The following is a 23,905-nucleotide window of genomic DNA, read 5'->3' on the forward strand; positions in this document are numbered from 1 at the left end:
TAACAAAACTGACTTACGGGTTCTGTGTTCTAACGCATTGTCACTTCTTTGCCAGCAGATGCACTACTAATTTGTGAATTAAATTTTCTCAACCTAACCCATACTGTGCTCAAGTTATGCTTACAGGATTACAATACTTCTATTCAATACTTATGAGAAAGTTTTTTTAAAAAAAAAGGGTTGGCTGTATCATGTTGGAACATGGAATTTTAGAACAGTGTAATAATTCAGTTTAATTTAGTTTAAAGCATAATTGCTAGGGAACATAGTATTAGTAGTGTAAAATATCCAGTAGAGAGGGTGATGTCAAAGCAATGTTAAATTTCATCAATAAAGCACTCATACCTCATTCATACTGAATAAAATTAACAAAGTCACAAATTGAACAAGATATTTTTTTCTTTTTTTTTTCATTTAAAGAGGCAGGAGGGAGCAGGACAGTAGTGATTTGTATATTTTTTTTTTACACTTAGTGCCATAGAATTGACATTACTAATGGTACTAAATAGTCAACCTATTCTGACTATTCAACATCATAAAACAACTGTATGCACTATATGTTCAAGAATAGTGGATAAAATTAATGCTGCGCATGACTATTGTCTCCACCAACTACCTTTAATCTTAACTGAACAAGTACTAAAAAATATTGGAGAGAAAAATTAGGTCGGATAGAAAATGAAAAACAACAACACAACAACAACAAAGAAAAGGTTTACTCAAAGTGGTAATAAATAATCATTCCTCTTTAACTGTAACATCATAAAACAGGCATGGGTGAACCAACATGCTTTCTTAATTGAAAGACAAAATCCCATCACCAAGCCACATATACCTATTGGTTTTACACCTTTTTTGAACTAGGATTTCTGTTCTTAAGCAAGGCAGTGCTGGCTTTTCCCCAACAGATGTTTTAAATACAAGTACATGTAGAAACTTTAATGTTAGCCTACTTCAGTTTTTAAAAATGTAACCATGCTGGAGTCATTTCTTTAAATCTGCTCACATGATTACTTTAAAGAAGTACTTGTAACAGACCATTGATAATACATCACTAACCAAAAGTGTCAAAAAGATATCAAAACTTTCGCTCACATCCTAATCAAGTTACAATTACCTACATTTTTTAAATGTTTAAATAACATGAACCAATCACATGCTTTAATTATAAATGTATAGTGGTGACACAAATAACAATAGGTCTACTCACATATTTCAGTTTCTTAATATTTTTTCAAATATAAAAAGATGACTCAGAATATGTGATATGACCATGACATTCATTTTCATTTGCAGCTTACATTATTGGTTCAAAATTATCTTTAAAAAACACCCACTTAACTAGAAACTGTATGCATCTTAAGAAAAAGTAAATTCAAATTAAAAAAAAAAAAGGTCAGCTAATGTTTTAATTATTATAAATACTGGTTGACTAGTACTATATTATATAAATAACTCAAAGAAAAAACCCATGTCTCTTATGTACAGTTAATACAGTGATTAAAACAAATGTAAGAATTCTTACAGATTCAGAGAAGTTTTGACAAAATTAAAATTAGGAAGGAGTTAATGGGTTAACAGCTAATTTGTTAAGTTGTAATTAATGGAATGTAAATAGATATAAGGGTGAGATAACTAAACTCAACCCTAAAAATGTATAATTTAAATAATATGACTTAACTGAATGCAAGGTAATTGAAACTTAAAAAGAAAACTATGCTGAATTTCTTTAACAGCTGACCTTTTATAATAATAATTTTTAAAAAAAAAGCGCAATTAAGTCTACAAAAATTGTCAAATGCTTTTCATCATAAATCTTTCATGATGTTTTTGTGCTGTAGAAATTTTCCTGAGGTTATTTTCTCAGTGAGCTAAGCTGGATAGTGTTAAATTTCTTTTATGACTAGCATTCAATTGCTAATACTAGAGACAAGCACTAGATTACAAAAATCATTGGTTTTCTTGCAATACATACTCTTACGTAATAGAAGTAGAAGAACAATACGAACTTCAACTTGTGTGATAACTGATGTTTCAAAGTTGATACACAAAACACACCATTTGACATAATAAATTAAACAGCTAGGAACAGATATTTGAGAAAGGCTATTGTAAACTCAGAGGTACGTTAAAATAAATACTGAAAGTTTTAGCTTGTACCAAACCCACATTGCATTTATCTAGCAAGACGGTTTTTGCTGTATCTTGTTCAATATTTTGCATATTTTATCAAACTTTCAGTGAGTACAAAAGCGTATTCTCACCATAAAATACATAAATATATAATATTATCAACATATAGAAAAAAGTTGAACAATCATTAAAAAAATAGTTATCTCATCTTCACATCAATTTTGATCTCAAACCAACATGTTTAGAACAAATTGTATAACAAGTTGTGTATATAATAGACACATTCTTTCACTCCTAAATCCAAAACATGATTTAAGGGGCGCAAAAAAAAAAAAAAAAAAAAAAAAAAAGAATCACAATAAATGTAGCACAATCTAAACATATTAAGTATTTTGTAACAAAACCAACCAACAATTAGGGCTTGGGCAATGCCAGCCTAGCATAGCGAGAAAATGACAGCAGGAATTTGTATGCTCAACTGAAAATTTTTTAAAAAGATTTGACAAGCAGTTAAATTTCAACAGGCTTTCGAGTATCCATCAAAGATCAATGAGAGAGCTTAACTTTTGACACTGCCCATGCATGAAAAATTATAGCAGCTGCTGAGGGGCACCTGGCCTTGTTCTTCTAGGAGCAGGTTGAGCTCTTGAGAATGTATTCATAAGGGAACGTACACGTCTTTGAGCAGACTGAGTGGCATAAAAATGGCCTATAATTGTAACTGGAACTTCATCAACATCTCCTTGCTCTTCCATTGGAAGTTGAACTATGGCACCGCTAACTCTCTGCATCTCTTTAACCTGCAACAGCATGAATATCTTAGGAATATTAAAAAATTCTATTGCAAGTGTGAAACTAATTTGCTAGTGTTTGAATTTGGGAATAGGACTCAAAAGTGTACAATTACAAGAATACAAGGTAGATCAAGGTAGCTATTCAAAAGTTAAGAGCTATGGAGACAAATGTAAAATTAAAATCTAATAAAATCAGTTGTTTTTCAGTATCTCTCGGCATCAAGTCATGTGACCAACTCCCTTAAATTTACCAAATTCTTCATGTTTGGACTTTGGACTTAGTGAACTATAAGGAAGATGAAGAAGAGCTAACGTTTCTTGCCCAACTGCTTTTCTCTAATGTGAGTCGAGAACTGGATGGACTCAGGGATGTAATACAGACAAGTCAGAGATTCAAACTTGAGACTTTTGGGTCTAGACCAGGCTGCTCTTCTACTTTCTTAGTAAAAAAATCTTATGATAAAGTTACGAGCAAGAACGTCTAAGAAGCATTTTTTTTTCACGCGCTTTTTGCAATTTGGTGAAAATATTTAGTATTTAAACTATTTTCCCATTAAAATAGAAAATGGACAAATCTTTCTAACCATGGTAGTAGAAAATGTGTATTTAAATGGATCTTTGAGCAAAATCATTTTTGCAGAAAACTTTAGAATTAATCTGTTTGAAATAAAATCTAAAAACCATACACACGCCAAGCTAATTTTTCAGTTCACCCTTACTTTACACGACACCCCCCCCCCCCCAAATTTAAATCAGAAATTTCAATTTTTCAACATTTGTTTTTAAAACTACATTTAATTCTGAGTATTTATTTTTGTATAATTACTTTGCTGGATTGAATGTTGCTGGTTTTTTTTTTAAAATATAATTTTTTTAAAATTAATTTGAGTAATGACTTCACCTATATTTAGCATAATTAAGCAACCTAACAATTAAAGAGCTGAAACAGCTGTTTTTTTTAACAGCAAAGTATTATTTAAACAATTTTATTTTACCAAATAAGTGACTTTCAGCAGTAAACAATATCTAATTAAAGGATTATAAATGAGTTACACAGAAAATATACTTACGTTTTGGCCACCCTTTCCAATTATCCTTCCAATACTCTGTTTTGGCACCATTATTTCTGTTCTCAAATGAACTTCATCATGTGCTGCTAGTCTCAACTCATTTTTAACTTTTTCAAAAATGTAGAACTGAGCCTTTTAAAGAACAATAGTGTTTCGTTTCAGTAAGGAAGGACACAAAATTTATAAATGTACATAGGTTTTAAATTAACTAAAAGCAAAAGGATTATAAAACTTTAAAAAAAACTTGGTTGAATGAAGTCGTTATGCTGCTAAAAAAAGGCCCAAACATGCTTTTTGCATATGTATCATTCCTAAACATGCTTTTTGCGTATGTATCATTCCTAAACATGCTTTGGACCTATGTTATTCTTAAACATGCTTTGGACCTATGTTATTCTTAAACATGCTTTTTACCCATGTATAATTCCAAAATAAGTTTAAAAATAAAAAATAAGTTTTATTATAACAATTAGCAAAACCATGTTAATGCCTTTGCTTATTTTAAAATTCTTTCTTTTTTTTAATAAAAACAAAAAAAAAAACTGGTTTTTGTTAAATAAATGGTTCCCTGAACCTTAAGGTCTCAAAACACAGTCTCATTTTTTCACTTATCCAAACAAAGGAACAAAAAATTTACTAAGATATATCAATCAAATTTTAACAGCAGTAATTATGACCTTACAGCTATAACTGTGCAATTGTAGGTAAAAAAAAACATGGGTCCATACCTCAATTTAATAAAATTATTTTTGAAAAATAAACCTATGCAAGATCCTTACAAAATTATGACAGGTACTTGATTATACAATCTAACAGTAATTGTTTTATTTTTTAAAATGTAATATTTCTATTTTTTTTTATGAATCTAAATTACTTTACCTCAATAATAAGTGATAGATGTATAAAGATATACTATTATAAATAGTTATCCTTAATACAAGCATGAGACAAATACTACTACACACATGCAATTCATGTAATAAACTTGTACGATGTTTATCATTCTCAATTACTATACTCAAGACTAAATTTATAAACATTTTATTTTAACTTTTTGATCCGAATTTCAATACAAAATTACCAAACCAGTGGGGAAAAAAAAAAGGTGGCCAACTTAAAATTTGATGAGGCAAAAAAATCAGAAAAAAGCAACTATTTTTATTTACCTTCCACTGGGCTTCAGGAGATCCAGAGATTACAGCTTTACGTTCATCACCTGAATGACTAAAGGGATTATTCTCTCCTGATCCATTTTTGTCATTGGCACCTAAAATCTAATTAATAAAAAATAAAATCAGAACCACATGAAGCAATGCAAAACATATTTTAAGGTATTTCGGGCATTAATTTTGTGGTTAAATGAATATTAAATTATCTCACCAGAAATAGAGTGAATAATTAATTAAACAAAATATGATAACTAAACTATACACATATTTAACTATTGATTGGCTAATATACAAAAAAACTAAGTAGCTTTTTTGATTTTTCTAAGAACTGCTGGCTAGATGCCCCAACTATGTGCAGCAATGCCACTCTTAGTGAAATCTGAATTTCATGCTCCAAATTTTACCAACATTGAAACTAAAAAATTTAACTCTGGAAACCCTAACTTACTACTTTGAATAATTTTAAATTTCACAATTTTTTCACTGCTGTTTAAGATTTTCTATTCTTGCAGTGATCAGTTAAAGTTCTTTATTAATACATATTTCCTTAATCTCATGTAAGCATTTACATAATAAACTAACCTCCTTATATGATTTGCATTTTTAGAACTATAACAAACTACAATACAAAATACTGCTTCAGTAAATTAATATTTAGTGAGTAAAGCTGTTATTTGTGTCATACTAAGTATGTAATACAGATAATCTTAGAAAACATTTAAATTAGGCCCTAAACATTAAAAACTGGTAGAGATGCAGGGTTACTCATTTTTCTAGATATACAATTATTAGCATTTTGTATATTATATATTTTTTAAGTGCAGTATGCCAAAAGTGTATTTTCATCTTACATTCTAAATCAGAAAAATGTCAAGATATGGTTAAAAATTAAAGGCTCTGTACTAATAAATTATGATTACATTCTGTTGTATTGGAAAGTATTGTATTTAAAGTGTCTTATCTTGATCTTTAAAGTCATGTAACATTTTGTCCAGTTTTGCAAATGATAGCGAAAAGCTTTCTAGGTATGTGATGCGATAAAAGATGAGTTTTAAACAAGGATGAAGTAGCAAATAGAGGCATATGTTTATGAAATATACAAATGCCTATGTGTTACAAGATCAGTTGTAAAGGTTGATTTTCAAAGTCTTCTGAGTAGTTTTTTTTTGTTTAACTGACTAAACTGAATTTTTTTTTAGAAATCTAAGATTGTGAATCAGTAATACTGGCAGTGAGAGTGGCAAAAGTCTATTTAAAGCATTTAAATATGAACATGGTATCACAAGTCTTGCTGGTAATAAGTTATAAAAAATTATACAGAGGTTGGAATTCAATTAGGCTTTTTTTGTCCTAGTGTTTAACCAAAGATCTTTTTTTTTTAAGCCATAACACTTTTAACAGTATGAAATGATTTTTGAAAAATTACATCTTATTTCTGTATAGTGTGTAGCTGGTATGTATTCCCAAAGGTTCCCAGAAAATATGCAATCGGAAAACTGCGCAACCAGAGAAATGTGCAAATACAAATTAATTATACTTATACGCTTACATATTGTCATAATGTGGAAATGTTTTATTATGCTACAGTATACAAGTAGTCACTCTTTGTTAATGTTTATAAATGTTCATTTTAAGAAAACAAAAGGCCATTGCTCACTTTTTTTTAGTGCGCAGTTTTCCAGTTGCACATCTTTCCGGTCACCATTCTCAAAGTATGCAATTCATTAATTGTAATATATAAGTTGGGGAGAATTCTAAGGAATGTAAACCAACTAAATCCATACCTTAATGCGAGCACCAGACAGTCGCATTATATTCTTAATATTTTGACCTTTGCTACCAATAACTGCCCCAACAGACTTTTCAGGTATATATAGTTGAACTACTTCTGGCTGTTGCTGAACCTGTGGAGGGCCACTGAAAGCTCCTGGATAATAAGCAGCTCCCTGTAATTCAAGCAGTTACATTTATCATTTCAAGCAACTTCATGCACCAATTTGAACATTTTTAACAATAAGTATTTAAAAATTAACTTACCATATATGGCATTGGTGGTCTCATGGTTTGATAAGGTCCCATTGCAGGCATTAAGGGAAGTCCAGGCATGCCAGGAAACATCATGTGCTGCTGAGCACCATACTGCAAAGGAATTGCAACAATACAAGAACAAGAGTTTCAAATATGCAAAAGTTACCTTATCAAAAGAAAACTATGTAAACTAGGCATTGGAACTTATTTCCTGAAGGCCACAACTTTTTTCTGGTCTATTGTAAAGCAAAACTCTAAAAAAATAATGCAAGACATTAAAAGAATTCTACAAAAAATTTTGAACATCAGAAAATGTATCACATTTTCAAAAACAGATCCTCAATTTCAACTGTCTATTTTGATGGCAAGTAAGCTAGCAAAGTTTTTTACAAGAGTTTCTACAATACAAAGTTAAATCTAAAAGGTAAAAAACAAGCAAAACGGCATATTTACCTGAAATGAACCTGCATCTTGCTCAAAACACTGTCTCATTTTTTCACTTATTTTTTCTTCTGCTTCTGAACAACTATCAGTGGAGCCAGTTATTGTAATTACTCTGTCTACATAGTTGCTAGATGAATCCATAAGCCCTCCAGGAAAGGGATCAAAACTGTCACAGAAAATGGTTTACACCAAAATAGAGATTCTATTTGTACAAAAAATGGTATATATTTTTTAAATTGAATCCTGCATTTAATTAAAAGAAATGTATACAATATGAAAATGATGAAGTTTAAGGACAAATTAAAACAAAAAAATTCACTTCAGTTAGTTACAGACAGTTAGTTACATTTAAACGTAGAACACTTTAAAGTACTATGCATTTTTATATATATATATAGTCCATATATCTAGGATAGCATTTCTACAGACTAGCGACTCCCCACTCCTCATAAAATAAGAATTCTAGACAAAGCATAATGCTACTGGCAATTAAAAACTTATTAGTGTAATAATGGGTAGAGATCGACAGTTTTGTACTATTTAGGTAATTTATTTAGCCTTAGCAAACTGCCTTAATGTTTGCCAAGTTTAAAGACGCTTTACTAGTAATTATTTTTTCAATTAATGTATGTAAGCCAAGTGAGTATATTATGCATCCAGCCAATCCAAATAGCAAAAACAAGCTTTAAAAGTCAGGGGTTCCATTTCTCCCCCTTCAGTCATGTTTATTGAATGGAAAAATGTCCATAAAACCTAAGTATTTTTTTTATTGTAAGCCAAAGTATGGTCATGTTGAATTATAGTAAAAGTAAAAGTTATTGTTTTGTAAGCTACTGTAGATGATGGGTTTAATTGTTTTAAAGAGACATTAAATTTCTAAACCAAAGTTTCACCAGCTTTCACACGGAAGCTTGCCATGAAGTTATTTTACACAGCTATAGATCTAATTCTGTAAGAAACCACCCTAATATTGATGCTTGCAGTCTGCTGGGTTTGATTTGTCTGTGATTTAATTTCCTTTTAATTTTCTCAACCTGCACCAGAAATATTGATGCAAACTAATCAAGTTGAGTGTTATTTTAAAAATCTTAACCATTGATGACCCATAACGCCCGCTGCCCATGATGGCTCGTAACGCCCGCTTACAATACGCATAGAAAAATAAAAATTTTTAGAAGTTAGATAATTTCAGCATCCTTTTCCGGTCTTCTAATTTCAATGGCAATTTCGAAAGATACAAAATATTAGTTTCTTTCTATCCCAACATTTTAGACTCATCTGTCCTATTTTTAGTTGATTTAATATTAATAATAAAATAAAATCTTGCCTATAAACGTATTTAGGCATGTATTTTATGAATTATATATCTTAAACATAACCAAATTGATATTTAACTGTTAAATTTGATGCATAGTTGTTTAGACAAAAATAAGTGAAGTTGACTACCTATAAAATGACGTGTTGGATTTTCTCATTTTTATTTTTATACTGTACTTCTACTGAATATAATATATTCTATTTAATATTGTTGGAAAGCCAGGTTTATTCCCAACATTAAGCAGTAGTTTTTATCTTAATTTTCAATTTCATTTAGACAAAAACAAACATTTCGTGAAACTGTTCACTTGATCATTCAGAGTTATGCTCCTTACATTGGAGCCGTCAAGGGTGGTGTTTTGGGAGAATGAATGGGTCATTAATGGTTAATCACTCACAATCCTGGTGATATTAGCTACACAGAAAATAGCAAACTACTGTATGGGCGTGAGATAAATATGACTGTTCATACATTATCCAGGTTATTGAATAATTTTTAAAACAAGATACATACTTAAAAATCGGTACCTCTTAGAAGAGCAAGTTTATGCTTAATGCACAAGAGTAATAGATTCATACCTTGAAACTACTATATTTGTATTGGTCTTTTCCATAAAAACTTTTATGACATTGCCTTGTTTGCCAATTATTCTTCCACAGATGCTATTCGGACATAAAATTCTAAAAGGGACATCACTGAAAATAGAAACAAACCCAGTAAACAACATATTTTGAGCCAACCAATAAACTTTCTAAAAATTATATTTTTCATAAATGTGTAAAAAACAGCATCCCTGTAAATACACTCTTTAAATCATTTGCTACAAATGGGTTGCCCAGTTCCAAGCTAAGGGAGGTAACCTCCAACAACTATTCTTTGAAAATGTTTTGAAAGAAGTCAATTAATTTAAAAAGGCACAAAATATACTAATTGAATTAATAAAGAAATGTATTAGCTCCAAGAAAATATATAATTTAATATGTTTTTCTAATTGTATTTATCATTTAGAATTAATTTTGTGATGCAACCATCAGGTCTGAGACCACTATGAAATGCCTTAGTATTATTTCTTAATATTTAAAAAATTATGAAGTTACAATAGATTCTGATTTAGAATTTTAATAGCTTAAATATCTAACAATATAGAATCTATTTAACTGATTCTTTAAAACTAACTGAAAACTAAGATAATGCAGAAGCAACCTTTTACACGAAAAAAGTGTAAACATTTTAACAAAAACTCGACTTCGTAAACTTGGTATAAAATTATTTTAAAAATATCAAGAAAAAATAGTGTGCATTTTTGTACTATATTTAGTAAGAGTCAAAAGCGTAGATACGCTATTTGCATGAAAATAATGCAAAAGAAACACGATAGGTAAAATAAAGTAACGGTGATTGCGTCATGTTGCATTGGTAGTGAGGGGGGTATGTCGTATTTGTAGCAAATGAGTTAAGGGCACAATATCTATTAATAAAATTAACTTTTATTTTAAACAAAGGAAAGTAGACATTTAAAGTTGTTTTCCATTATTTAAATTTGGTAAAAAAAAAAAAAATCAATAAAAGAGAAATAATAGTGTCAGTAGAACATCAAATAATTCTAAGGTAAAAGCAACAGTACAATTTTACATAAATAACATAAGTCATAGCAAAAACCAATTTATACTGTCACCGAATAATGGAACAACATGGAAAGGAATAAATTAATTTACCCTCGGTTTAATGAGTCTGCTTCTTGTCTAACAACAGTCATTATTTCCTTGCAAGCTTTTGAACAACTCTCTGGTGAACCTTTGATTGTTACAAGCTGTAGTAAATATAAAATTGTTAATAAACTTTTAAAATCTACAACTAACATTCACAATGATTAAATAAAATTAATACATTGCAGCACAACCAATAGTTGAGCTGCTTAAGTATTACTAATTAGATTTTAAAACTTACTGTGTCAGGAACATGACTTTCCCTCCTATGTATATCCACTCTGAAATAATGAAAATTTTATTAGATTACTTTAGAAAATCAAATCTACACAGAAATAACTTTCTTAAATATAAGTGAATCAAATCATTACCTAGCTCTGCTCTCTGATGTTATCTTTCTTATAGTTTGACCTTGCTTTCCAATAATTGCTCCTACATAGTCACTGGCAACTACAATGCTTTAGGAAAATATGAAGTACAGAAATTATGGTACAAGTTAACACTTAGTTAATGCTGCTAATCAGAATAGAATTAACCAGTTAATTGTTAAGTAAAGATAAATACTATACCGTAAAGGAAGATCTTGTCGAGCAAGGCCAGAGTTACTGTTGGAATTGCTTCTGTTTGATCGACGTTGATTTCGGAAAAAGTCCACCTATATTTTTATTTTAAAATGGGCACTATACATTTATAAAAAAAATTTAAGTGGAAACCTACACATGCGTTTTGTTTCATAATTAATAACTTATTAACTAAATTTGATTACCAATCTAAATACGATTGACAGTAAGAAAAAAGTGTTTACAACAAAAGGCACATAGGAGCTAAACATTTATGTCTAGTTTTAAAAATAAAAAAAGCTATAAAACTGAATAGCAGACTGCTAGAAACATTATTTGGAACAAAAATTACTGTTCATAATCGGTGACAAAAGAACAGATGCATGCTAAAAAATAAACTAATTTAATGAGCCAATAAAATCGGATTAGATAACAAAATGTTGCTAAAAATTGCTTTTTTTTCCTGAATATTAAGATTAGGCAATGATTTGCTTATGCAGGGTTGGGGATAAATGGTAGATAATAACAGAGAAAATTGGTAAAGGTTGTTTGAGAACTTGTAATTGTTAAGAAAGACAACATGAATGCTTTGTGGTGTAGTGTGAGTATAACACAATAAGTGCAGAATGACATAGTAGTAAAAACAACGGCAACAGTTGATAGACAGGAAACATTTATTTTTAGTGTTGACAAAAACAAGGATTAACAAATTAGTTATTTGTATTGCAAATTAATGTTACACGTATGAAAAGTGAAAGATAGCTGCGGAAAATCCTACCTTTATTTGTGTACCATCTTCAAACCGATAATCATTCAGCTGCTCAACACACCTAATTTTCAAAAGAGATCAATGTGAACCATATTAAAAAATGTGTTTCTGCTGTGCTTAGAAAATACTTATGTTAGCTTTAAGATTATAAGATGGTATTTAGCCACTGTAGTAGAACTGTAAAAACTTACTCCTCAGCCTCCTCAGGACTGTTGAATGTTACATACATTATTCCTTCAGAGCCAACTATAATTTAAAGAACAAAACAAGCTTAGTTAAGGTTCTTTAAATCATTTTAAGAAACATAGTTAACAGAGGAAAAGTGTTGTGACAACAGTGCTTGCACAACCAAAAAAAAGTACATTGAAGAACTTTAAATGTTAGTAATTTCTGCAGTGCTCATTGGAAGAGTTTGCTTTTTTACAAAATGTGTGGCTTTAAGAATGTTTTTTTCAAATTAATATAATCTGTTAAATGTCTAACCATATGCTAATTTCTCTAATATACACTAAAAACACAAAATTATTTCAGCCTAAAAAGACCTATTTGAAAAATACATTTTCATCCAGGAATTTAAAAAATTTATTTCAATAATCTTAATAGCTATTAATTTTTTTTTTTAAATCAAGCCAACTAAAGATTAAGAATGTTAAATTAATTTTAAAGCTACATAGAATATTACCTTGTTCAAACTTTTTAGGGCATCTTGATGTAACATTCACAAGTTCTTCAATCTGTTCCTTAGAACAATGTGGAGGTAAGTTGCGGATTTGTATCTTGTTGCTCCTCCGACTGTAAAAGTTGAGGACATTTTATAAGCAATATTTGAAAAGACTTTCAATTTTAATTAAAAATAAGTATTTAAAAGCCTGCTATTAAAAGTAGCTATAACAGTGCCAAAGTAAATACCTTCTCCTTCCATTTGATGGCTCAGCCTGCATTACAGATCCTTCAAGATTATAACCTGTTAAAAGGAAATGAATTCTGAAATCAAAACTAAAATCTATAAACAAATGAATTTTGTAAATCTCCAGCTTTATTGGCCAAGTCCTGCATTGTCAACACACTGAACTACGATACTACTTTTTTAGTTTGAGTCCTAAATCTCACAACCTTGGCAGACAGATAAATCGGTTTGAGACACCTTACCAAACATCAACATTCTGTATATAAAAATGCTATATTAAAAAAATGTCATAACCAGTACTATTTAACTCATGGTAAGTTCCTATCATGGCTGTAACTACAAACTAAATTATTTGTTGTGTTTATCAGTTGTTTTTTATAATGAAAAGAAGGTTTTGAAATGCAAACAATTGGCATTCTACTCCATAACTACCAATGTCGGAGACAATGATCTTCCTGCTGGGGGGACGGGTGTACTAAAGAGAAGTACTGTCAGTGATTTTATGTATTGATGTCCATTAGAATAAAAAATAAGCTTGTTTTTATATCAGCAGTAAATGAGAGCAATGTGCGTATTGTAACCTCAGGAGATAAGGGTACAAAGGGTTAATGATTAAGTTAATGGCACATTTTTAATGCAGTGGGAGATCTGAGTGCACAAAAAGTCAAGCCTATTTTTTACTCCATCAAAGCATGGACAAACTACAGACTGATGAGACTTTTCATTTTTTAAATTAAGTTTCTTTTATGAGAGTTTGTGGGTTAAGGAATGTACATGTGAATTAGTCATGAGTGAGGGAAGGGTAAAAATATTCCCACACATTATATAGGCTATATGGAACAAACTTTTTAAAGCAACCAAATTCCTACTGTCCTTATGGTGTTACATTAAGTGCAAGCCTATGAACATAGGAATAATAAAGATGTGCCTTTACTTATTCATATGCATGCAAAGGCTGTCCTTGTCTTATGGTGCCAAGAAAGGCACAACTGAATACAATTTTGACTGGATTAGTCAACTTTATGTGTTAGGACCAATAACCCGAGTCTTCAAGTTGGTCTTACAAGGTTCACCAACACTGCATGTGAGCTCTGTGGTTGATGTCTTCATGTTCCAGTCAAAGGCAAAAATTAGCAGCAACACTGAAACTCCATTTTACATTCAACAAATGATGATACAGTACTTGATAAGTTGTCTTTTATTTCAGACACAACATTGTTTTTATCTGTTTTACTAATTTTAAAGATTCACATGTTTAAAATTTTACCTTTTCTGGTTACATTCATGCATTATCGAAGACCGTGTACAGGTGCAGATCTCAAGATGGGTACTTCATTAATCATACAGCTTGTGCTATAACTACATTTTCTAAAAGGGTGCCAGTCCAGATGATGCTATGAACACACAATATAAGGTTTTTCCTACTGGCAAATAGGTTAGGCCCACCAGTTAGGGAGTTCATATTTTTTGTTAGACTTTATACTCTTGCGTCCATACGCAAGCAGATCCAGTACTTTAGACTTTTAGACCTAGTCTTAAGAATAGGCCTAGATCTAGGCCTTTGAGTTAATAGGCCATTTTTTTTAAACTAGAGATCTAGATTCCAGATCTATTAGATTATAGATTAGCCTAATTTTAACTTATTGTCTAGGCCTATTTAAAAATCCATTATTTTATCAATATCAAGGAATTTTTTCAGCAGGACAAATTGAACTGATTCAGTGATTAGGCCTACAGAATAGATCTAAATCTATATTTAGACTCTAAATAGTTTGTAATAGTATAGATCTAGATCTCTATATTCTATAATAGGCCTACTCTATATTACTAGATCTAGATCTATGGGTAGACCCTATATATTTCTATAAAATATCTAGATCTAGCTCGACATGGACTTTGATTCCTAGCCTAAGAATTTAACTAAGTTTCACATTTAGGGTAAAACTCCATTTTAGCGTATTTTATTCCCCGCTTCACGTTCACCTCCAATTGAGCGTATTTTATTATAAACACAACCGAAACACACAAAAAACGTTAGGAAATCACTCTGCCTAGCCTATTGAATTCTTTTTTAATTTTTGGTTTAGTTTTTTAATTAATTTTGTCAATACTTGGGAAAAAATACAAAACTTGGAATATTTATTAATATTTAATGTGTAGGCCTAGGCCTACTATTTATTTAGATCTAGATTTAACTTTTTTTCCTTGAAAATATGTTGGCGTCAGGTAAGATTTTCATGGCAATGGTCAGTTAAGATTTTCATGGCAATGGGTAGGATAGAAACGCACAATTGCAAGGCATGATTCTATAAATTAACTTACATGAACTCACAATGACCCTGATCTATGACGTATGTTGATAATTAAAGTCAGTGTGAACTCACAGTGAACCCTTGACCATGTAGGGATTTTCCTCCTGCCCACGATCACACGCTATTTAGATCTAGTTGAAACTGTAGGCCTAATGCTTATTTAATATTATTTATAATCTTTTTTTTACCTTTTCTAATTAAAACACACATTAATAAAAAATAAGTAGAATCTAGTGACTAGTCTAGATCTAGATCCATATCCATCACCTACTAATCCTAGTGTTTTCCTAACTTTTTTTGTGTGTTTAGAGGTGTATATAATAAAATACAGTTGAATACGCTCCACCGGAGGTGAACGTGAAGCGGCGAATAAAATACGCTAAAATGGAGTTTTACCCACTACCTAGTTTGTTAATGTTAAGTTAGCAAAGCCTGCATGCATTTTATTTGTATTTATCATTTTATTTACCGTTGAGTTTCTTGACTACTTCTTCCACGGAGAGTTTGTCTTTTACCGTTACAAATGCAAAATTTCTTTTCATTGAAATATTGTTGAAAAGGATTCCTTGTTGTTCAAGCAACTTGCGTATTGTTCCTTCGTTAACGTCTCCTGCCAGATTACCAAGAAACACTTTCTCCATCATCACAGGGCGAAGATGAGTAAAGAGCCGCGACCTTTCGCTTAATAGTGCAATGTCTCCACAGAGAAACACGGTTAGAGTACTATTTCCCCAAAAGCGATTTCTAACGGAAGTAATTGACTGGCGCATTAATACACAAGGGGTCATTAAAATGGGTAAATCAGATCGATTTAAAAAAAAATTATTAATTACAAGTAATATTATTCGATGTTGCTTCAATAAAACAATTCATAAATTTTAGGAATTAGTTATAAGCGCCCGAAGGTATAAATGACTACATCCTCGATCTAAAGTTTAAAATAATTATTAATATTTTACACCCCTATTAAAATGGGCACATACGAAAAAAGTCGTTTATATCTTTTTTAATCTTCTATTCGCGATGGACACGTGTTTTCAGGGGAGAAAATTTTATTTTGTCCCCTTACAATACACGACAGGCTGCATTAAAAAAAATTTCGATACGCATTTAAATTATCAAGAAATAGTTATTTACTTCAAAAAGCTTTTAAAAATCTAGTGATTAATAAACCCTTGTTTTGCTATAAGGACATAACTTATGTTTCTTTCAGACATTTTTCCTTTTGGAGGGGCATTTAAAACGTTCATGGGGGACGGGGGAAGGACAATGGTTAAAAGTATTTAAGTATCAGCAGAGGCATAGCGATGGGAGGGAGGGGGCAGGGGGGGGGGGACATATGTCCTCGGACGCCGACCTTAGGGGGCGCCAAAATGAGTTGTAAAAACAAATTAAAATGTCCTTTTAGCTGCATTTTTGCAGTTTGAGGGGGTGGTGAAGGGTGTGCAAATCGAAAGTTTGAAAGTTTGAGGGGGGGGGGGTGCAAATCGAAAGTTTGAGTGGGATTGCAAATTGAAAATTTGCTCCCCGGGCGCCGGGAAGGGTCGCTACGCCTCTGAGTTTCAGTAATGTATAGGAGGCAGAGTTTCTTCCAGGCATCTCTTGGGGGGGGGGGGGCTAAGCCCCCCCGAAAAATTTTTACCGCCCCCCCCCCCGAACGAAATGAAATTTATATAATTTATATAGAAAATATATACTTTTAACAGTGTCCGCCCCCCCCCCCCCCCCCGAAGAAAGTCTACCGCCCCCCCCCCGAAAATTTCAAGTGCCCCCCCCCCCCCCGGAGAAAAAAGTCTGGAAGAAACACTGGTAGGAGGGAGGGGGGGGGCACCCCCATGGACTCATCTCTACAAAAATGTTATTGTCATAATGCCACTGGAACTTATTTAAATCTACATCTGAATCAGTATATATGTATAATTTTATACTTAAATTATGTATGTTTAGAACAGCCATCTAAAAACTTACGCTATGTCATGTTCACTCTGAATTGGTTATTCCCCCCCCCCTTTCCCCCACCCCACCTCACCATCAGAATAGAGTTTCTTCCAGGCATGTTAACGCCAACCTATGTTATTATCAACATTCAGTTTATTTCTTAATTTTGTTTTTAATAGGAGAATAGTATTGAAAACATATTTTAGAAAAGTCAATCAAATTTACGTTTGGGTATGAATGGTGAATGCTACACCAAAATTGTGCCTTCAGTTTTTCATCTTACGCGGAATCATTCTGCAAATCAAAGAATTCATCTTGTAATTCATCGTGAATGCTGGCAACATCAAGGGAAGTAGAGAATGGGTAATGCGTCAATGCAGATTCTTCTTTCACTCAGTGAAATAGCGCCGCTGTTCGTTTTCAAGAGATTCACGATACTCAGAAATCGCTTCTTTCAAAATGTTAATTATCTCACAATCAGATTCATCTACCACACTGCAGAGTTTCTCAAATTTTCAAGATTTATTTTCTTCGCCAATTTTGCAGCTTTGATAAAAATGCCCCCAGATTATTATGGAAAGTGATAATATTCGTTCATTTTCCTTGAAGCTTCAGGTTAAGCGTTTTTTGATGTTCGAATATATCTGCTAGGTATGATACTCTCCCCAACTACTCTTTGTCGTTTTAAGTATACCAAAAGGTCTTGTTTTCTTTTGCACTTCCAAGAATAATTTGATTTCAGATTTCAATTCAAAAACACGATTCACAACATTTCGTTTGACAGCCAGCGTACTGTAGTGTAGAAAAGCAGACCCTCGTGATCTATATTAATGTCGTTGCTCAGTTTTTTTTTAAGGCTCCGGATTAAATTTAATTGACGACTTTTACTAGCAATAGAGTCGGAAGCGTCTTGATGGCGAAGGCATGCTGAATCATGCAGTGTTTATGGAGCTAAATCTTTTCTGTTTTCTGAAAGCCCGATTTTGACCTAAACATAGATGGCGCACCATCCGTACAAACCCCCACAGCCGTTTTAACCCATTTTAGTCATCCCGTTTCAAAAAAACTTATTTATTTTCTCCATGCTATCTTCACAAAATAGCAACTCTTCTTTGCTATCATCTGAATGAATATAGAAAAAGACAAGCAACTGCGAATATCGAAATAACGTCTGTTGATTTATCAACTTGAAAGCAAACAATGGTGACAGCTTGATTTCTTTAAAAATGTGTTAGTTAACATCTACGGACGTGTCTGCTATAAGCCGCTGAATAATATTATTAGGCTGAGATATTTGTTGCATCTTTACTGCACTGGAGTCCCCAAAAAGTAACTTCACCATCTTCAACATGCAGGGTTTGATGAGATTTTCTCCTATTGTGTTTTTTTCTTGGCGTTTTCTATCTATTTGATGCTTGCACTAATGCTGTGTTTCCATGGTGAAAACTTCCTGTTCAATCAAATCTCTGACGTTTGCAATTAGCTTCACGCGGACGAAAGAACTCCTTATCTTTTTTGGTGTGTTCCGAATGACTCGTCTCAAATGACGTTTTAGTTTTGAAGATTTCATAAACTCGTGACTGAGAACAACTTTGTACAGTACGCATTGCTTCTTCTCTATTCCATTTCCAGTGATGTTTAGTATACCAGTTGGCGACCCCCCAGAAAGCCCTTTGCGACCCCCAAGTGGGTCGCGACCCCCAGTTTGGGAACCCGTGATTTAGAGGAAGGTGATACCATTTAGAGGAGGGTAATATCATTTAGAGGAGGGTGACACCATCTAGTAAAGGGTGACACCATTTAGTGAAGGGTGATACCATTTAGTAAAGGGTGATACCATTTAGTAAAGGGTGACACCATTTAGTGAAGGGTGACACCATTTAGTGAAGGGTGACACCATTTAGTGAAGGGTGACACCATTTAGTGAAGGTTGATACCATTTAGTAAAGGGTGACACCATTTAGTGAAGGGTGACACCATTTAGTGAAGGGTGACACCATTTAGTGAAGGTTGATACCATTTTGTGAAGGTTGATACCATTTAGTGAAGGTTGATACCATTTAGTGAAGGGTGACACCATTTAGTGAAGGTTGATACCATTGGGCAGCGGCCAAACTCCGGCAAGCTGCCCCGCACACCCACACAGTTTTGGGCAGCGGCCAAACTCCGGCAAGCTGCCCCGCACACCCACACAGTTTTGGGCAGCGGCCAAACTCGGGCAAGCTGCCCCGCACACCCACACAGTTTTGGGCAGCGGCCAAACTCCGGCAAGCTGCCCCGCACACCCACACAGTTTTGGCCTCCTCAAGTTTCCCAACAGCCTTCCTGTCTTCAACGATATCTCCCTGTTGTCGGCATCTGAAAGTTAAAACACATTTCAGGTAGTTTCACTTTATTTATCGTGACCTTTGTAAAAAAATGTGGAACAACTTATATTTTGTCGGCATCTGAAAGTTAAAACACATTTCAGGTAGTTTCACTTTATTTATCGTGACCTTTGTAAAAAAATGTGGAACAACTTATATTTTGTCGGCATCTGAAAGTTAAAACACAGGTAGTTTCACTTTATTTATCGTGACCTTTGTAAAAAAATGTGGAACAACTTATATTTTGTCGGCATCTGAAAGTTAAAACACAGGTAGTTTCACTTTATTTATCGTGACCTTTGTAAAAAAAATGTGGAACAACTTATATTTTGTCGACAAGTAACCAACACTTAACTAAGCCTAACCTAAATAAAATTTAAATGTGGGGGCTCTTAAATCAGGGGCTTTGGGCTGCTGCCCTTTCAACCCCTCCCCTTTATCCACCACTACCCATAGTCTATCTTATAAAAACTGGCTTCCTATTAAATTGTTGTTTGGGTAAGGCGGAGACAGTTAAAGGTATTCAGATAAAATACCATCCTTCTTAATGAAAATAAAAGATGTGATACGCAGTTGTGGGGAGGGAGAGGTTGTGGGGAGGGAGAGGTTGTGGGGAGGGAGAGGTTGTGGGGAGGGAGAGGTTGTGGCAAAATTGGGGGATCGATAGGGGTTTATGTCCCTCAGGTTTTAAAGGAAGAGGGGGGGGGGGTTTGATCGGGGAGGTAGTAAGGTAGGGAAAGGAGGGGGGGGGGGGGGTCTAAGCGTGGGGTGGCTATTGGATTTGGTATGTAAGCATAGAGGGGGGGGGGGGTGGAATGGTGAGTTTAGTTGTGGTCTGTGGAGATTTTACACCATCGTTGTTCGTGTCACCTACCATCACCATCCCGCCCTCGTTGTTCGTATAACCCACCATCACCATCCCAACAGCCCCATCTCACCAGCACCATCCCACCAGCCCCATCTCACCAGCACCATCCCACCAGCCCCATCCCACCAGCCCATCCCACCAGCACCAACCCACCAGCCCCATCCCACCATCACCATCCCACCAGCCCCATCTCACCAGCACCATCCCACCAGCCCCATCCCACCAGCCCATCCCACCAGCCCCATCCCACCAGCACCATCCCACCAGCACCAACCCACCAGCACCATCTCACCAGCACCAACCCACCAGCCCCATCCCACCAGCACCAACCCCATCTCACCAGCACCATCCCACCAGCACCAACCCCATCTCACCAGCACCATCCCACCAGCACCATCCCACCAGCACCAACCCACCAGCACCATCCCCATCTCACCAGCACCATCCCACCAGCACCATCCCACCAGCACCATCCCACCAGCCCATCCCACCAGCACCATCCCACCAGCACCATCCCACCAGCCCATCCCACCAGCCCCATCTCACCAGCACCATCCCACCAGCACCATCCCACCAGCCCATCCCACCAGCCCATCCCACCAGCACCATCCCACCAGCCCATCCCACCAGCCCCATCTCACCAGCACCATCCCACCAGCACCATCCCACCAGCCCATCCCACCAGCCCATCCCACCAGCCCCATCCCACCAGCACCATCCCACCAGCCCCATCCCACCAGCACCATCTCACCAGCACCATCCCACCATCACCATCCCACCAGCCCCATCCCACCAGCACCATCCCACCATCACCATCCAACCAGCACCATCCCACCAGCACCATCCCACCAGCCCCATCCCACCAGCACCATTCCACCAGCACCATTCCACCATCACCATCCCACCATCACCATTCCACCATCACCATCCCACCATCCCACCATCACCATTCCACCATCACCATCCCACCATCACCATCCCACCATCCCCATCCCACCAGCACCATCCCACCAACACCATCCCACCAGCACCATCCCACCAGCACCATCCCACCAGCACCATCCAACCAGCACCATCCCACCAGCACCATCCCACCATCACCATTCCACCATCACCATCCCACCATCACCATCCCACCATCACCATACCACCATCACCATCCCACCATCACCATCCCACCATCACCATCCCACCATCACCATCCCACCATCACCATCCCACCATCACCATCCCACCATCACCATCCCACCATCACCATCCCACCATCACCATCCCACCATCACCATCCCACCATCACCATCCCACCATCACCATCCCACCATCACCATCCCACCATCACCATCCCACCATCACCATCCCACCATCACCATCCCACCATCACCATCCCACCATCACCATCCCACCATCGTTGTTCGAGGCTAGCTATCCGTAGGGTCACGTGACCATACAATCTTTCCATATCTTTTTTTTTTCACTCTTCTATCAGTGTACACGTCTGTCGTCACAGTTATTTTTAGTGTAGTAAGCAGAGGAGTGACCTTATCAGACCAGAGGAGTGACCTTATCAGACCAGAGGAGTGACCTTATCAGACCAGAGGAGTGACCTTATCAGACCAGAGGAGTGACCTTATCAGACCAGAGGAGTGACCTTATCAGACCAGAGGAGTGACCTTATCAGACCAGAGGAGTGACCTTATCAGACCAGAGGAGTGACCTTATCAGACCAGAGGAGTGACCTTATCAGACCAGAGGAGTGACCTTATCAGACCAGAGGAGTGACCTTATCAGACCAGAGGAGTGACCTTATCAGACCAGAGGAGTGACCTTATCAGACCAGAGGAGTGACCTTATCAGACCAGAGGAGTGACCTTATCAGACCAGAGTAGTGACCTTATCAGACCAGAGGAGTGACCTTATCAGACCAGAGGAGTGACCTTATCAGACCAGAGGAGTGACCTTATCAGACCAGAGGAGTGACCTTATCAGACCAGAGGAGTGACCTTATCAGACCAGAGGAGTGACCTTATCAGACCAGAGGAGTGACCTTATCAGACCAGAGGAGTGACCTCATCAGACCAGAGGAGTGACCTCATCAGACCAGAGGAGTGACCTCATCAGACCTGACCAGAGGAGTGACCTCATCAGACCAGAGGAGTGAACTCATCAGACCTGACCAGAGGAGTGACCTCATCAGACCTGACCAGAGGAGTGACCTCATCAGACCAGACCAGAGGAGTGACCTCATCAGACCTGACCAGAGGAGTGACCTCATCAGACCTGACCAGAGGAGTGACCTCATCAGACCTGACCAGAGGAGTGACCTCATCAGACCAGAGGAGTGACCTCATCAGACCAGAGGAGTGACCTCATCAGACCAGAGGAGTGACCTCATCAGACCTGACCAGAGGAGTGACCTCATCAGACCAAAGGAGTGACCTCATCAGACCTGACCAGAGGAGTGACCTCATCAGACCTGACCAGAGGAGTGACCTCATCAGACCTGACCAGAGGAGTGACCTCATTAGACCAGGGGAGTGACCTCATCAGACCAGGGGAGTGACCTCATCAGACCTGACCAGAGGAGTGACCTCATTAGACCAGGGGAGTGACCTCATCAGACCAGAGGAGTGACCTCATTAGACCAGAGGAGTGACCTCATCAGACCAGAGGAGTGACCTCATCAGACCTGACCAGAGGAGTGACCTCATCAGACCAGAGGAGTGACCTCATCAGACCTGACCAGAGGAGTGACCTCATTAGACCAGGGGAGTGACCTCATCAGACCAGAGGAGTGACCTCATTAGACCTGACCAGAGGAGTGACCTCATCAGACTAGAGGAGTGACCTCACCTGACCAGAGGAGTGACCTCATCAGACCTGACCAGAGGAGTGACCTCATTAGACCAGGGGAGTGACCTCATCAGACCAGAGGAGTGACCTCATTAGACCTGACCAGAGGAGTGACCTCATCAGACCAGAGGAGTGACCTCATCAGACCAGAGGAGTGACCTCATCAGACCAGAGGAGTGACCTCATCAGACCAGAGGAGTGACCTCATCAGACCTGACCAGAGGAGTGACCTCATCAGACCAGAGGAGTGACCTCATCAGACCAGAGGAGTGACCTCATCAGACCAGAGGAGTGACCTCATCAGACCTGACCAGAGGAGTGACCTCATCAGACCAGAGGAGTGACCTCATCAGACCAGAGGAGTGACCTCATCAGACCGGACCAGCGGAGTGACCTCATTAGACCAGGGGAGTGACCTCATCAGACCAGAGGAGTGACCTCATTAGACCTGACCAGAGGAGTGACCTCATCAGACCAGAGGAGTGACCTCATCAGACCAGAGGAGTGACCTCATCAGACCTGACCAGCGGAGTGACCTCATTAGACCAGGGGAGTGACCTCATCAGACCAGAGGAGTGACCTCATTAGACCTGACCAGAGGAGTGACCTCATCAGACCAGGGGAGTGACCTCATCAGACCAGGGGAGTGACCTCATCAGACCTGACCAGAGGA

The 23,905-nt window shown here is 36.3% G+C and overlaps 1 protein-coding gene across 1 annotated transcript; it reads right to left on the reverse strand.

The window, feature by feature from the left end:
- Nucleotides 1-381: 381 nt before the first annotated feature.
- Nucleotides 382-15,944, reverse strand: LOC131955995 (insulin-like growth factor 2 mRNA-binding protein 2). The gene is made up of 16 exons (XM_059320331.1): nt 15,680-15,944; nt 12,901-12,955; nt 12,674-12,783; nt 12,183-12,237; nt 12,001-12,052; nt 11,232-11,317; nt 11,034-11,120; nt 10,904-10,943; nt 10,672-10,766; nt 9,535-9,651; nt 7,648-7,804; nt 7,204-7,305; nt 6,951-7,112; nt 5,164-5,271; nt 3,998-4,129; nt 382-2,933 (listed from the first exon to the last, which is right to left on the reverse strand). Exons 1-16 carry the CDS (start codon nt 15,852-15,854, stop codon nt 2,724-2,726), a joined length of 1,743 nt encoding a protein of 580 aa, XP_059176314.1. The 5' UTR covers nt 15,855-15,944; the 3' UTR covers nt 382-2,723.
- Nucleotides 15,945-23,905: the final 7,961 nt, after the last annotated feature.

The sequence above is a fragment of the Physella acuta genome, unplaced genomic scaffold, assembly GCF_028476545.2.
Source record: "Physella acuta isolate Inbredline_101_S28 unplaced genomic scaffold, ASM2847654v3 ptg000079l, whole genome shotgun sequence".
In the NCBI taxonomy this organism is placed as follows: domain Eukaryota; kingdom Metazoa; phylum Mollusca; class Gastropoda; family Physidae; genus Physella; species Physella acuta.

Excerpts from the sequence above, each read along its gene's own strand:
- LOC131955995 (XM_059320331.1), bottom strand. The coding sequence starts at position 15,854 with ATGATGGAGAAAGTGTTTCTTGGTAATCTGGCAGGAGACGTTAACGAA. Across the intron at positions 12,053-12,182 it reads AGTCCTGAGGAGGCTGAGGA|GTGTGTTGAGCAGCTGAATG; the intron begins GTAAGTTTTTAC and ends TTTGAAAATTAG. Across the intron at positions 11,318-12,000 it reads AAGATGGTACACAAATAAAG|GTGGACTTTTTCCGAAATCA; the intron begins GTAGGATTTTCC and ends ATAAAAATATAG.